The 16,272-nt window shown below is 38.3% G+C and overlaps 2 protein-coding genes across 2 annotated transcripts; one reads left to right on the forward strand and one right to left on the reverse strand.

The window, feature by feature from the left end:
• Nucleotides 1-54: 54 nt before the first annotated feature.
• On the reverse strand, nucleotides 55-4,647 carry LOC113044603 (CD48 antigen-like). Its single transcript, XM_026204718.1, has 5 exons — nucleotides 4,309-4,647; nucleotides 3,774-4,079; nucleotides 2,958-3,218; nucleotides 797-886; nucleotides 55-245 (listed from the first exon to the last, which is right to left on the reverse strand). The coding sequence occupies exons 1-5, from the start codon at nucleotides 4,373-4,375 to the stop codon at nucleotides 232-234; spliced, it is 738 nt and encodes a 245-aa protein (XP_026060503.1). The 5' UTR covers nucleotides 4,376-4,647; the 3' UTR covers nucleotides 55-231.
• Nucleotides 4,648-5,818: 1,171 nt separating this feature from the next.
• LOC113044601 (T-cell surface antigen CD2-like) lies at nucleotides 5,819-15,573 on the forward strand. Its single transcript, XM_026204716.1, has 5 exons — nucleotides 5,819-6,179; nucleotides 13,273-13,566; nucleotides 13,673-13,912; nucleotides 14,020-14,178; nucleotides 14,823-15,573. Exons 1-5 carry the CDS (start codon nucleotides 6,077-6,079, stop codon nucleotides 14,915-14,917), a joined length of 891 nt encoding a protein of 296 aa, XP_026060501.1. The 5' UTR covers nucleotides 5,819-6,076; the 3' UTR covers nucleotides 14,918-15,573.
• The last annotated feature ends 699 nt before the right edge of the window (nucleotides 15,574-16,272 follow it).

Consider the following 16,272-nt stretch of genomic DNA (forward strand, 5'->3'; position numbering starts at 1 on the left):
ATATATATATATATATATATATATATATATATATTAAGCAGAAAATATTCTCATCTTGTCCTTTGAAAATAAAATATTTGCATACATAACAGCAGATTCAGAACTGGAGGATGAAGTTTCAACACCATCTGCATAGTCCAACAGACACAGAGGTCAAAAAGCAACAGTAAAAGTTATGAAGGAACAGATAGTTTAGAGCTCCAGTTGTTTCAGTAAAACCGGGATTCAGAATCAGCCTCTTATTGCTGAGGGAGGGAAAAACAATAAAAATGCATTTAATTTAATGTACATTTTAAAAACATAGCTGAAGTTGATCATAGATTAAAATATATTTGATTTGTCTGTGATATTGCACATAATATGTAGGATATTTATGATATTGCACATAATACTTTCACAAGGAATTAAGAAAATAAACTACTCTGGAAGTCTTGTTAAATCATAATTGACCCTATACTCTTTATTTATACAACGTTTTATTGTGAATATTTCATAATTTTATTTGATTCAAAAAAAGTTAAATAATAATAATCTTCATAATCAAAAGCTCTTTTCTGCTGATGTGATTTAGGCAGCAATGTTAATGCATAATTTAAGCATAACAAAGTCACATTTAGGGCTGATGTTGTTCAACGATTCAATCAAATTCATGGTTTCACTCAAAAATATGTCACAAAATGTAAATATCAACTCACCACAAGTTTTTACAATGTTTGAGTTTTAACAAAATGGTGAGCACAGATAAAAGAAATACATTTTAAATGTTTTAAAAGATAAAAAACACCCGTAATCTTACCGTGACAACAAGGTGGTATAAACAGGAAAAGGATGATAAAAACCATGCTGATTGAAACAGTGGCAATCCAAATAACAAATCCTCGTAAATCTAATGAAAACAAAAATAATAATAATACAATACATTACAATACACCTTGATTGTTAACCATGGTTGAAATTTGTCTTTGACCACACCAGCAAAACCAAACACAGTTACAAACACATACTACAAAACACGTAAATACCATTATACTAAATCACATACCTTTTTGATTAACAAATCCAATTGCCGAAGGTACAAAAGATCTTTATAAATATTTGTCTTTGCTCTAGACATTAATAATCGCTTCCTAGAGTGCAATAAAACAAGCTGATCACACAGAGGATGAGTTGGGTCTTTTAATATAATCTACGCTTCCCCAACACATCTTGAGGTGTAATAATAAATGTTAAGCTCATAAAGCATTTTCACAACCGTGCACCTTTAAGTGATTAGATCACTTTGTCATTAGTCTTAGCACGTCCTGATTTTGCCAAGTCCGATGTGTTCCTAGGTCAACATATTTTGTTGACCCTGGAACAACATTTTACTCCAAAAATATATTCTTAACCATATCCCTACACCTAAACCTAACCTTAACCATGAGTAATCCCTAAAATCAGAGGAAATGATAGATGAATGACACTGATGTACAAGCACCAAACACTGATTTTAAGCATAAACTTCACAAAATCTATAAACTGGTTCTTCAAATCTGATTGGTTAATCACAATGTTGTTCCAGGGTCAACTACGATGTTGTCCCAGGAACATGTCTCACTTGGTAAAATCAGGTTAGGCTTAGTCTTACCATGATCAACGTCTAGAAACGTCAGGACATCGGTAAAACAGAGCATGTGACATCAGGGTTTCAACCGCAAATTAAACTATAAAACTACTTTCTGTTCATTAGGTTCAGCAAGTATGAAAACAGGTGTGTGTGTGTGTGTGTGTGTGTGTGTGTATATATATATATATATATATATATATATATATATATTATCCTACAATACTATGACGTTGTTTAAAACTAGGCTAAAACTGGTTTATGTCTTTTACAAACATACTCGAAATGCAAACTGCAAATACAGAGGAAGTTCAGACACAGAAACCACAAACATTTGACATCGGTTTGGTCTTTCATTAAGTGTTCAGCATTTATTGCTGCTATCTTGTGTTTATCTTGTGTCTCTCCAAAAATAATAATAATTCAAATAAGTCCTGTGTGGAAGAGAGCATATCAGGGCTTTAAAATTAAAATTAAAATGTTAAACTTAATTTAAGAACACCCAAGAAAAGTATTTTTCTGAAATGTAAAGTGGCTGAAAAGTTTAGTGTATTTGTGTATCATTCATTCTTCCAAAAGATTACACTTTCATTGACATTTAATACCTAATCCTAATGCAATGACATTCAGATATTTTAAGCATTTTAAGCCATGACCTTGTTTAAAACTAGGTTAAAACTAGCTGTGTATTAAATGTCTTTTATAAACATACTCGAGATGCAAACTGCAAACTACAGAGGAAGTTCAGAAACAGAAACCACAAACATGCGGCATTAAGTTGGTCTTTCACTAAGCGTTCAGCATTTATTGCTGCTATCTTGTGTAAGTTCATGGGAAATATTCAATGTCAAGGTCTGGTACAAACACGCAAGACTAGCATCAAGACTAGCAAAACCACAAAGAACCACCACTGTATAGTGCAAGACAAATGACCATACAAGGTGAAGACAGGTCCGAGCTCAGTCTGCCTCTCTACATTGATTTAAACTTTAGTGTCTCTAAAACAATAATTACATTAATAATAATGCAAATAATGCCTTGTGTGGAAGAGAGTATCTGAGGGTTAAAAAATTTGAATTAAAATGTAAAACTTAATTTGGAGAACACCCGGGAAACGTATTTTAATGAAATGTTAAGTATGTGTTTGTGCTTCCAATAGATTACATTTTTATTGACATTTTAATATCTAATGCAATGACATTCAGATATTTTAAGCATGAATATGAATACTTGTTGGATGCAATTACAACTTCTGAAGAGAAAAGAGTAAACAACCTAACCACAGCATCACCTAAACATTAAAAAAAAAACATTCTCGGAGGTTTCCCTCTTTACTTGTTGAAATAAATCTTACCTTTAAACAGATTTCTCTCATAGACCGGATCACTGGTTTTCTCACTCACTGCATTCTCGAGTGTGCATGTGTAGAAGAAATCTGGATTTCCTTGTTTTTCAACTTTGATTAATTCTCCTTTTGGACTCTGGGGTGAACCCTTCAGTGTTTCTCCAGCTGAATTCTTCCAGATTATTGTTTCACTGTACTCACATATTAAATACACAGCATTAGGGTTCATTTCAATCTTCTCTATTTTTATCTCAGGTTTGGGGACCGGCTCTGTGAAAGAAACAATGAAAAACTTCAATGATGGTATCAGACTGTAATATCATAGTAATCAATCATAACTCACACTAAGAAAGCATCATTGTTTTATCATGTTTTGGGGCATGTACTATATTATTCTTGGAAGTACTTCAGCACCATGGTACAGTATATATAACAGCACCATGGTATCTGAATCTGATGCCATCAGAGTACCGTAGTACTGCCACAATGCAGTGACATAATTATTCAATACAATACATGTAATTGCACAGAATTATTATCACATCTCCTGGTATTTTTACATTGCAACAATGCATGTCAAAACACGTGATAATACCTTCCTACCTTTTGTTAGCGTAATCATAGTTTTTAAAATATTTTTATTACAACTAAAACATATATTAACAATATGAAAATTATCTTCTTTTTTTTACACATACAAAGATTGTTTAAAAAAAGTTTACAGAATTATTAGCTGTAGTATATGTTTATTAAAAGCATCATAATAAAAATATAATGATTTTACAGTATCAATAGTAATGAATATAATAATGAATATCCTCTCACCCAACACTTCCAACTTGAATCTTTGTTCCTGTTCTTTACTGTTGATGTCAATGGCATAAAGTCCACGATGTTCAGCATTTAAATGAGTTATAGTGATCTGTCCAGTTTTCTCATCAAGAGTCGTGATGTCTCTGAATCTCGGATGCGGGATGGAAAAACCATCTTCAATATCCCATTCAATCGCTTTCATAACAGATCCACCATTCTTTCTGTGTTTCCATATAATGCTGCTGACAGAAGGATTTAAGCTGGTCGGACCAAAAGACACTGTACCACCGACTTCACCAAATACATTCACTTCTTGACCTAATGTATAAAACAAGAAAATTAACCTTAAATAAGCAAGTTTTACTAGTCATTTGAATGTATAACTTATTCCCTTCAGGAATTCATAATTTATAACTTATTAACTACAGTCATTTATCATTTAACTAGGTTATACTTCAATATAATTAAAAATAAAAATGTTTTAGGGTCTACAAAAACAGATCTTCAATAAAATAATCTTTGATAAAACCTTAAAAAAGAGATGTACCTGAAACAGCTTCTGTGGTGATGAACACAACGCAGACGACGACCAACAGCAAACATCGTAGAGACATTTTTTGTTGTTGTTATACAGCTGACACATTAATGCACTTTTCCCCTGTCTTTCTCAGAATGTCTTTCACACACATAAAACTGGATGTGAGAACAATTTAGAGGAAGTTCCAAAGCTGAAACCAAACTGGATGCTATTGGTTGTTAAAGCTGCTCTCTTATGTGCAAACATGGCAAATGCTTGAATTCAGACCAAAGTGTGTGTTTGTGTTCAGGAAGACTACTAACCACGACCCACATGATCACTATACATAGTGCATGAAAAATGACCACGGACAGATGTCTGGGCAGAACACGATTAGAAGGAAACATTATTTTAACAGAAACATTTTACAGAAGAAAAATGCATTTTTTTACTTTCATCCAAATCAGGGTAAAAGGTAAAATTAATCTTAATTGAAATTAAATATAATAATTGAGTAGCTTATTTATATACAGTTACCAGAGCTGATTACTTTTTTATGTAATCAGTCCACTCTTTAATTACTTTTAAATAACTTTTGTCGTAACTGTTTAAACACACATTAATTTAAATACAATATATGTGACTTATCCCTAACGAAGCCTACTCTACAGCGCTAAGAGATAAACCCTTAACCGTTATACAATGGACACGTTAATGAACATTTATCCAGTATTTCTCAGAATGTCTTTTACACATCCAAGACACAAACAGAAACTGTAAGATTGTGTTGGTCTCCATTATGACCAAGAAACTCCCTACAGTACACTGTGCATAGAGTGTGTCTGTGATTAACACTGTTCTCAACTTTACAAAAACATGAACTAGGAGCTCTCGATGCTCTCCAGACAGTGCAATCACAAACACACACTGGAGAGTTGCCAATATCATATTATTACAGTTTTAGTTTAGGTCTCTTCTTCTTCTATGGCTGCTGGACTGGAGTGTGAAACAAAAGAACAGGATAAAGAAAAGAGGGGAAAAAATACATATATTTAAAAACCCCTACTATTCTATGTTCTTCATATTCATATCTCTTTCAGACCTGAAATTAACTATAATTAACTTTTTCCTTAGTGCTGTTCCAAGTATATTTTCCAAAGTAAATTTAAGTTTACTTTTTTCTAATACTTCTTTTAATATTAACTTAATTTCATATTCAAGACATGCTATTATTATATGTTTTACTGATTCAGGTTGGTTATAATGTTTACATAAACCATTTGTGTGTTCACCCATTAAATGCAGAGTCTTATTGAGCCCTGTATGTTCTATTCTGAGACGGGCAATGACTGTTTCTTTTTTTACTCATTTCTCTTCCTACACCAACTTTAAATATTATAAAAATGTATTCCTGTATCATTAATATCCCAGTATTCCTGGCATATATTTTGTGTATGTACCTTTATAATAGTCTTGGCTTCAGATTTACTTAACTTAACTTATATTATATTATATAAGCTTTAACCCGCCGACATGAAAAACTTCCCGCGGTAACAGTTTTAAAGTAGCGCAGTAACGCGGGAAGCCACGGATCTGGCAACACTTGTGAGAACAGGGTCAGTTGTTAATCTCGCTGTTTTAAGAGCGCGCAGCATTATTATTTTTTAGTTTGGTTCTGCATAATCACTGACATCTTTAGTTGATGATTCTGCATTATCGACAGCTCCCTAAATGAAAACTTTCTGTTCTCTTTTCTGTGAACAGAAGTTATTCCTGTGTCGACGAGCAGGTGGTCAAAATGAATATATTCTGGAATATATTTGCTGTTTGCAGAAGAGCAATGAGCTGCCAACACAGTCTCTTATTTCTATTCCTCTCTGGCTTCATTAATGCAATCACTGGTAAGTTATGGATTTATTTTGTGTAGATATTTTAATGAACATCCGCCTTTACTAGAAGACACTTACATAATGTCATATATATAGAGAGAGAGAGACCAGATGAACGTTTAACCATTGCATTTTGCAAATACATCGATTATTTAGATTTATTTAGTTCTTCACATTAAGAAAATAAAATGGTTCTGTCTGAAAATGGTTTTGATAGTAATGTTCATTGGTGAACCTTTTTTATTTTATTATTATTTTTTATTTTTTTTAGGGTGGACCCACTTTATATTAAGTGGCCTTAACTACTATGTACTTACATTTTAATTAAAAATTTAGTACAATGTACTTATTGTGTACATACATGTTTTTACATTGTACTTATATTTAAAAAAAAAACGACATGTAATTACATCTGTTGACCCATACTTTACACCTTAACCCACCCTTAAACTTACCCATACCTCCAAACCTCTCCCTAACCTTACCCCATCCAACCTCAATAGCAGCAAAAGTGTTTTACAATACAATATGAACACAGTAAGTACATTGTACTTATTTTTTTTATGTAAGTACATAGTAGTTAAGGCCACCTAATATAAAGTGGGACAATTAAAATAAATTATAGAAATTATATGCTGGATAAATAGGTGAACGCAGATTTAAAGGCAGATTTGAACTTTAACATTGCACTGTATTTTTTTCATTTTATTTTATGGTTTTATAATAGTTCTGCTATTTTTATTTTGATAAAAAGCCTGGTCCCCATTTGTGACATCTTATCCCACACAAAAGATTATTTTGTGTGTTTGGTGTAATAGAATATACTGACATGCTTCAATGCTCAAATTTTATTTTATTTTTTTTAAATCCTGTAGGTTATTGTAGGTCCTCTATGCCCTGTCTCTCTCAAAGGTGTCATTTTCTACAAAGTCCTTTTCTTGCAACAAGAGCAGTCTGCTCTGATTGGCCAACTGACCCAGTGCATTGTGATTGGACGATCACCGCAAGCACTCATTGGAAATATAACGACCCTTTCCATATTCGAGAGCTTCATCTTTCAAAATAAATTTAATGAAGACAGTTAATAATGTCCTTAGTTTTACCATCAGTTCAAGAACAAAGAGGACAGAGTCACGTGACAGACACAGTGATTAAGATCGTATGTTTGCAGTAACAAGCCACTGACGGTTAAACAGCTGACTCCACCAGTTTAAACATAAAACCATGTCTGCATTTGTGATCGAAGAAACGTCAAATAACAAATGCTACTCTATACTGCTCAAAACTTGTGTATGAATCATCAGTGACAAATTATTTAAATATAAAAAGTGTACATACAGTCTGTGAGTCATAACAGCCATCATTGTAATCTATTCTCCCAGAATCAGGAAACAGTCCTCCATAAAATGCGTTTGACACATCTGAATATTTGGGTTCAACTGTTCTGGAACAGTGTTGTTAATACATAACCTCTGATTTCTAGTCATGTCCTCTTTTGGAAGGACAAAATGTAGTTTTGCTTTCACAATGAAACACAGCATATCCACAACATGGAAGTGCAGCATGCCATGGGTGCCGTACTGATAGGGCAAAGTATCAAAAGTTACATTTAGTCATAAATGCCATGTCTTTTTATCAATCTGTCATCCCTGATATGCAATGAAATGCAATACAATACGGGCTATCATTCTTTATTATTTACCAGTCAAATTTGTAACTGAGACCAGATGAAATACCTTAATTATATATATATATATATATATATATATATATATATATATATATATATATATATATATATATACACAAGCCGTCTGTCACGGAACCACCAGTAACACCTGCCACACCATCAGAGTCCGATCACCCGACTCCTCCCATCCGCTCATTATCACCTGATTATTGAAGTCACCGCACCTGCACCTGATCACCACTACCTCTTCATAAGCCCTCAGCTCCTGTCACTCTCTGTCTGGTCTCGTCAGAGAATCACCGACTCTACTACCCAAACCTTGTCAAGCATCGTCTGAATAACCACCGTCTGATCTCAGTTCCCGTTCACGTAATTCCCGCTTCTTTGTCATTAAAACATCCACTTACCTGAATTACCTGTTGTCTCTCTCTTCTGTCCGTGACAGAAGACCAGACCAACAAGATGCAACATGGCGCTGAATTGGAAGAGAGCCCTCCACGAGTCTCTCTCCCCGAGTTGGCGCAAGCGGGCGATCCACCACGTTTTCACTCTCCTTCAATACCTGCCTCTCACAGTCCCATGGCCCGACCTGCAACATACACCGGCGAGGCAGAGGGTTGCAGCGGATTTCTACTGCAGTGTTCGCTTTACTTTGAGATGCAGGTACATGCTTTCCCTACGGATCGTACTAAAATCGCCTATTTGATCTCCCTCCTCTCAGGTTCCGCCCTCCAATGGGCCCAGTCTATCTGGGAAGCGAATGGCCCCCTCACTCGTTCATGGGAAGCTTTTACCACCCATTTCAAGGAAGTCTTTGGCCTCAACACTGCCGCTCTCTCCATTCATGATCAGTTGTACCGCCTTCGTCAAGGAAAGATGAGCACGAGTGAGTACGCTTTACGTTTCTGCACTCTAGCCGCCAACTGTGGATGGAATGAAACTGTGCTTATCACCTGCTTTCGTCATGGATTGAATCCTGCTATCCGCCATCAAGTGGCCGTTTATGATGACGTCGTCGGCTTAGAGAACCTCATTCAGCGTACCATTCGCATCTCTCAACGTCTCGCCGCATGTGATCTGGATCAATCCGCTGTGCAACCTCTGCCTCCCACACCATCTACAGACCTTCCAGCACCAGAACCCATGCAAGTAGACTCCTACCATCTCACTGCAGTAGAACGTCAACGACGCATTCACAATGGTCTCTGCCTCTACTGTGGTTCCGAAGGACATCTCCGCCTGCAGTGCCCAGTATGACCACCACCTAACAGAGGTTCCCCTTGAGTACCGGGCGTTCCAGGATGTATTCAGCAAGCAACAAGCGACACAGCTACCACCTCATCGGCCATGGGACTGTGCCATTGACCTGCTGCCTGGAGCCACCTTACCCAAGGGTCGGATCTACCCACTGTCCATCCCGGAGCAGAGGGCCATGGAGGAGTACATCAAGGAAGCCCTACAACAGCGGTTCATTCGACCATCTACTTCCCCTGCTGCATCCAGCTTCTTCTTTGTGGGTAAGAAGGACGGAGGCTTGAGGCCGTGCATTGACTACCGGGCACTCAACGACCAAACGGTCAAATTCCGCTATCCCCTTCCTCTGGTACCGACTGCTCTGGAACAACTTCGCGGAGCCAAAATCTTCACTAAATTGGACCTCCGAAGTGCATATAATCTCGTACGCATCCGAAGAGGCAATGAGTGGAAGACAGCGTTCATTACTCCATCTGGCCACTATGAATATCTTGTTATGTCGTATGGGCTGTCCAACTCCCCATCTGTTTTCCAAGCCTTCATGAATGAAGTGTTCCGTGAGTTCCTGACCAAATTCGTGATCGTTTATATTGATGACATCTTAATCTTCTCCAAGAACCTATCTGAACACCACCACCATGTCTGTCAAGTCCTGCAAAAACTCTGAGATCATCAATTGTTCCTAAAGTTGGAGAAATGTGAGTTCCACTGTACCACGGTTCACTTCCTCGGCTACATCATCAGCCCACAGGGAATCCAAATGGACCAGAGGAAGGTGGACACCATCAAAGACTGGCCGCAACCTACCACCGTCAAGGACCTCCAGAGATTCCTAGGATTTGCAAACTTCTACCGTCGTTTTATCCATCAATACAGTATCATCAGTTCACCTCTCACCTCCCTCCTTAAGGATCGGCCCAAGTCTCTGTCCTGGAACCCAACGGCCATCCAAGCTTTCCAGAAACTGAAGAACGCCTTCTGTTCAGCTCCCATCCTGATCCATCCCAACCCAGACCTCCCCTTCGTGGTCGAAGTGGACGCCTCATCGACTGGAGTGGGAGCAATACTATCTCAACAGCAGGGGAAGCCTCCAGTACTCCATCCATGTGCCTTCTATTCCAAGAAACTGTCCCCGGCGGAGCGTAATTACGATATCGGTAATCGGGAACTACTGGCTATAAAGATGGCTTTCGAGAAATGGAGACACTGGCTAGAGGGAGCACACCATCAAGTTGAGGTCATTACGGACCACCGTAACCTCCAATATCTTCAGGAAGCCAAACGTCTAAATCCTCGTCAAGCCCGATGGGCCCTCTTCTTCACTCGTTTCAATTTTCGAGTAACCTATCGACCAGGAGACAAAAATCTCAAAGCAGATGCTCTCTCCCGTCTTCATGCACCTGAACCCGAATTATCACCTCCTGAAACTATACTCCCTCCAGCCGTCATTGTCAGTCCCATCGAATGGGCTATTGAAGATCGTATCCGGGAAGCCACCGGCTCCGAGCCAGCTCCGCCGGGAGGTCCTGAGGGAAAGACATACGTTCCATCATCACTACGCCTGTCCCTCATGGACTCAGTTCACACGTCTCCGGGCTCTGGACATCCAGGCAGCCACCGAACCCTCTCACTCCTTCGCAACCGGTTCTGGTGGCCCTCCATCGCGCAGGATGTCGCTCAGTACGTTCGTGGGTGCTCAGTCTGTGCCATCTCCAATACCCCACGACGACTCCCCGAAGGGAAGCTGAAACCACTTTCCATACCACATCGTCCCTGGTCCCATCTGGGCGTAGATTTCATGACTGATCTCCCACCTTCAGATTCTCACACCAGCATCCTAGTCGTGGTCGACCGCTTCTCCAAGGCATGTAAGCTCATCCCCTTAAAAGGTCTTCCCACTGCCTTTGAGACTGCCAACCTACTATTCCACCAAGTATTCCATCACTTTGGTCTACCAGAAGACATTGTATCTGACAGAGGTCCCCAATTCATCTCCCGAGTCTGGCATGCTTTCTTCAGGTTACTTGGAGTCTCAGTCAGCCTATCTTCAGGGTACCATCCCCAATCCAACGGTCAGACTGAGCGCAAGATTCAAGAGATTGGAAGATACTTACGAACCTACTGCCACCAGAACCAAGGAAGCTGGAGCCGCTACATCCCATGGGCCGAGTATGCACAGAATTCACTACGCCAAGACACCACCGGTCTAACACCATTTCAGTGCATACTCGGGTACCAGCCTCCTCTCTTCCCCTGGTCGGGGGAGCCGTCAGAAGTCCCAGCGGTCAACACCTGGTCGAAGCGAGTGAGAGGGTATGGGACTCAGCACACGTCCATCTCCAACGGGCAGTGCGAAGACACCAGAGCCAGGCCAACACCAAGAGGAGAGATACACCCCAGTACCAACCAGGTCAAAAGGTCTGGCTCTCCACCAGAGACATCCGTCTTCGCCTACCCTGTCGTAAGCTGAGTCCCCGATACATAGGTCCCTTCAATATCGAGAGGCAGGTCAACGAGGTCACCTATCGTCTTCACCTTCCCTCACACTACCGGATCGCACCATCATTTCATGTCTCACTGTTGAAACCCTTCACTGACCCTCTTGTTTCTCCTTCCCCAGGACCTGATGGTGTGGACGTACCCCCTCCTCCAGAAATTGCTGTAGAAGAGTCAATCCACCGTGTGCAGGATATCCTGGATTCCCGTCGGCGGGGCCGTCGCCTAGAATATCTAGTAGACTGGGAAGGATATGGCCCCGAAGAACGTTCTTGGGTCCCTAGGGACGACATCCTGGACCCATCCCTCCTCACCCAGTTCCACAACTCCCACCCTAACCGCCCTGCGCCGAGAGGTCGAGGCCGACCCCGTCGACGAGTAGCGCGGGCGTCAGGAGCCGCCCGTAGAGGGGGGGGTACTGTCACGGAACCACCAGTAACACCTGCCACACCATCAGAGTCCGATCACCCGACTCCTCCCATCCGCTCATTATCACCTGATTATTGAAGTCACCGCACCTGCACCTGATCACCACTACCTCTTCATAAGCCCTCAGCTCCTGTCACTCTCTGTCTGGTATCGTCAGAGAATCACCGACTCTACTACCCAAACCTTGTCAAGCATCGTCTGAATAACCACCGTCTGATCTCAGTTCCCGTTCACGTAATTCCCGCTTCTTTGTCATTAAAACATCCACTTACCTGAATTACCTGTTGTCTCTCTCTTCTGTCCGTGACACCGTCATGCATCTAACCATCCAGGTGCACACTACGCACACTCTGGCAACTCCGCAGTGAGTCCATGTCATGGACATAGGACAAAGCAAGTGTAAATATATTTCCTATTCTATATTTCCATTTTGTAATGCTGCTTGTTCAGGTTTTTATTTTATTTAAATGTTTAATATAAATTATTAAATAAATACACTGTCTAATTGTGTCTATACTGGACGCGAGAGTTGTCGTGCCGTGCCCATCTGCGCTTAAAGTCTGTCAAAATTTGATGACACCACACTACAGTTGCAAATCAACTGAAAGTAGTGTCAGTACACGTCGTCATAAATAGAACGAGGCATCAGTTTACTGATGGGGATTGTGTCGCATCACACCGCTTCCAGTGTAAGTGAGCCGCACAATAGTAACACTGCTGTAGGTTGCTTTTTGGCAGGTGTGCTTGTGCTGCTGCAGACTTGTTCATATCGTAGGGTGAAACATTTCTCTTGGAAGCATGTCTCTATGGCAAACACGCGGGGGGAGGGTTGAGCCCATTTGGAAATATGGGGTCAGTGTAAACTACACGTTCGAGTTAATCAATCAAATTTATTTATAGCCCAGCCCTACGACATAGTGATGTTGTTACGAGTGGTTGACTTAACTTTTATAAAGAACATCTCTTTAAATTTGAGACTTTAGTCTTTGCAACTTCTTTATGCACCTAGAGCTTTTAATACTACAAAGAGAATGGAATATTGAAATTTCATCTAAAGTACATTGTGTCGTTTTAAATCAACCATATCTTTTTATGGTCAAAAATGGCCGAACAGAATATTTAACTGACTTCAGCCGTTTATACTAAAGTTAAGGTCTAATCAGAAATGGGCTTTTGAAAAGAAACCAACCTTGAGAAATCTGAAATAAATGCTGATATAAATGTTTTCTCTTATAGTTTCAGAGATATATAAAACAGATCTACTCGAGGGAACGTCCTGCACCATAAAGCTTCCAACAAGAAACACTGACAAATCTAATGAGATCAGATGGATCCATCTCTCTAGTGATGCTGTGATTCACAGGAAAGGTGGGAGGATCAAGAAAAACACTCCAGGTCTATCAATTGAAGAAGATGGATCATTAACATTTGAAAGTGTTAGTCTGAAGAACAGCGGCAGATATACATACACTGTTTTTAATAATGAAGGTACACAGCTTGATGCTGGAGAAAAGGAAATTAAGGTTTATGGTAAGATCACAAATATTTAAACCCTTCTGCCATAATAACAAAATAAAACTGTAAATTTCTGTTATAGTTTCAGTAGTAGGAAATAACCACCATGTTTCTTTTACAGCAAAGGTTCCTAAACCTACTGTGAAGATCAGGTGTGAAAATGGGAACGCTACACTCACCTGTGATGTTGGAGACCAAACAGATCTGACTGTATCCTGGTATAAAGAAGATAATATCATCCAGAATGAAAACAACTCAGAACTGCTCTTGACATCTGCTCAAGCACAGGAGAATAAACCGTACTCCTGCAGTGTGAGCAATCCTGTCAGCAATGAGAAAAGTGATAGCATTACAGTATCATGTAAGTCATTTTTTCACATCCTTTCTTCAATGAGTTTGTTTCAGTTTTTTGGATTTCTAACAGCTTCATAACATTTGTTTTTTGTCTTACCGGTCCTACAACTAAAGGCGACCCAGGTCCCAGATTATTACCCAGATTATTTAGCTTTGATTTCTGGGTAATGGTGAGCATTTTAGCAGGTTCAGGAGCCCTTCTTCTTCTGCTGCTATGTGTTCTCATCATCTGTGCATGTCAAAGCTGTAGACAAAGCAAGCAGCACCAAAAAGGTAAGAGATGTCTTCATCACCGTGAGCATTTGCATTTTCAGCAAAAGGGAGACTGATCAAAATATGAAGCTGTTCTTTTTGAACTTTAAAAGTTCACACCACAGTCCTCCATAGTCAAAAACGTGTTTAAATGCCAATTCATAAACTTACATTTATTAATTTAGCAGATGCTTTTATATATATTAAATATATTATATTTACTATCTATTAAATGAAATAGTATTATATTATATTATATTATATTATATTATATTATATTATATTATATTATATTATATTATATTATAGATACTGGATATAGGATTACACCAAGATATTGGCACTGGCCATCAAAAAAAAAAAAAAAAAAAAAAAAACATTCAGTCGAAATTAAAGGGCTTTTCAGACTGGCTGTTCTTGATTTGGTTGAAAGCTAATAAATAATAAAATTGCATGAAAACTGAAAATGGGAAAGCATAATTAATTGGAATTAAATGTAAATTGTGATATGATTCGTACTTTTCAGTATGAGATGCTTAAACTAGAACACTTGTTAAAAAAGTTTAACAAACAAAGAACCATGAACATTTTAATGTCTTCATAAATTATTGAAATATTGGCAATAATGGCAATTGTATGAAAATCTTTTCTTTGATATCTTTCAGATGAGAAGGAGTTCAGACTGAAGAATCTTCAAGTTCCAGCTCCTACCAAAACAGATCCAGACACAGTGGAAACATCTTTACAACTGACAACTTAATTGTTCATACTTCTATAATCTAAACTCTGCGGACCCAGATACTTGTCCAAAATCACCTTATAAATGTTTATAATTCATTTGCATAGCCTTCCTTATATGGTATCAGCCGCTTATATGGGTTTGTTTGAAAATTTAGAGTCTCTAAGAACTGCTTAGAATAGTATTCGTCCTACATGTGAATTTCCACAAATTTATTTTTCACAAAACAGTCAAGTTATTTATCACAAGAAAGCTGTCAGAAATTCTCAGGAATTTGACAGATCAAAGATCTAAATGATCACAGATCAAATGGTTAGATTATGTTCTCTTCTTTCAAACGAGACCATTTTCACATTTCTGCGCGCTTCCATTGCTGAGATATATGGCATTTTCCAGACACACATCAGGGATAAAAAAAAGACACACTTTTTGCTCTAACCTTTTACAACTCAGTGCTGCCCAGTGGTATGTAGATTACATCAGATTACATGTCAGTAATATCCATTTTTGAATGTGGCTATGAATATTTGGCATATGGCCAAACATTAAAATTTAATGGATTTAAACATTTGTTTAATTACACTGTAAATACCTCTGCAGATATTTACAGTCATGTTCCCCATGTACATACTATGTACTTATTATAGTAATTACAATGACTATGTAATAACTAGGTACTAAACCTGAACCTACCCCTAAATCTAACCCTACCCCATGAAGTTACCTTGTATTACCAGAACTTTATTAGATAAATACACTGTAAGTACACTATAAGTACATGTTAAGTTCATGTGCTGTAAAATAAAGTGCAACCGATATTTGTTATGTCCATATTATTTATAGGAATACATAGGTGTTGTTCAATAAAACCATGTAATTACTTGGTTTTTATATTTTATTTGTACCAATTACTTTTGCCTCATCGTTAGTTTATATAAAAAATCAATACTAAAGTCTTGTTTTCACTTAGATCTATTTGTGTTACTAAAAATATCAGATTACTCAATTATCAAAATAATCAGTAGATTACTTGAATACCAAAATAATAATTAGTTACAGTCTTAGATTAGTTAAAATATTTAGTATTTTGTCATTGAAAAACTCTTAAATATTCTATTAAAATATTGCCCTTCAGTGTTTCTCCAGCTGAATACTTCCAGATGATCGTTTCATTGTACTCGCATACTAAATAAACAGCATCTGGGTTAACAGAACGTCATTGCTGAAAGGGCTGGTTGTTCACAGAGGAATGTATTGAAATATACTCATAGAAAGTTGACTGAAAGGAAAAGGTGTGGTAGGAAATGGTGCACAAGGGACAGGGATGACCACAGCCTTGAGACGATTGTCAGGAAAAGCTGATTCAGGAACGTGGG

The sequence above is a fragment of the Carassius auratus genome, chromosome 26 (genome assembly GCF_003368295.1).
Source record: "Carassius auratus strain Wakin chromosome 26, ASM336829v1, whole genome shotgun sequence".
NCBI lineage: Eukaryota > Metazoa > Chordata > Actinopteri > Cypriniformes > Cyprinidae > Carassius > Carassius auratus.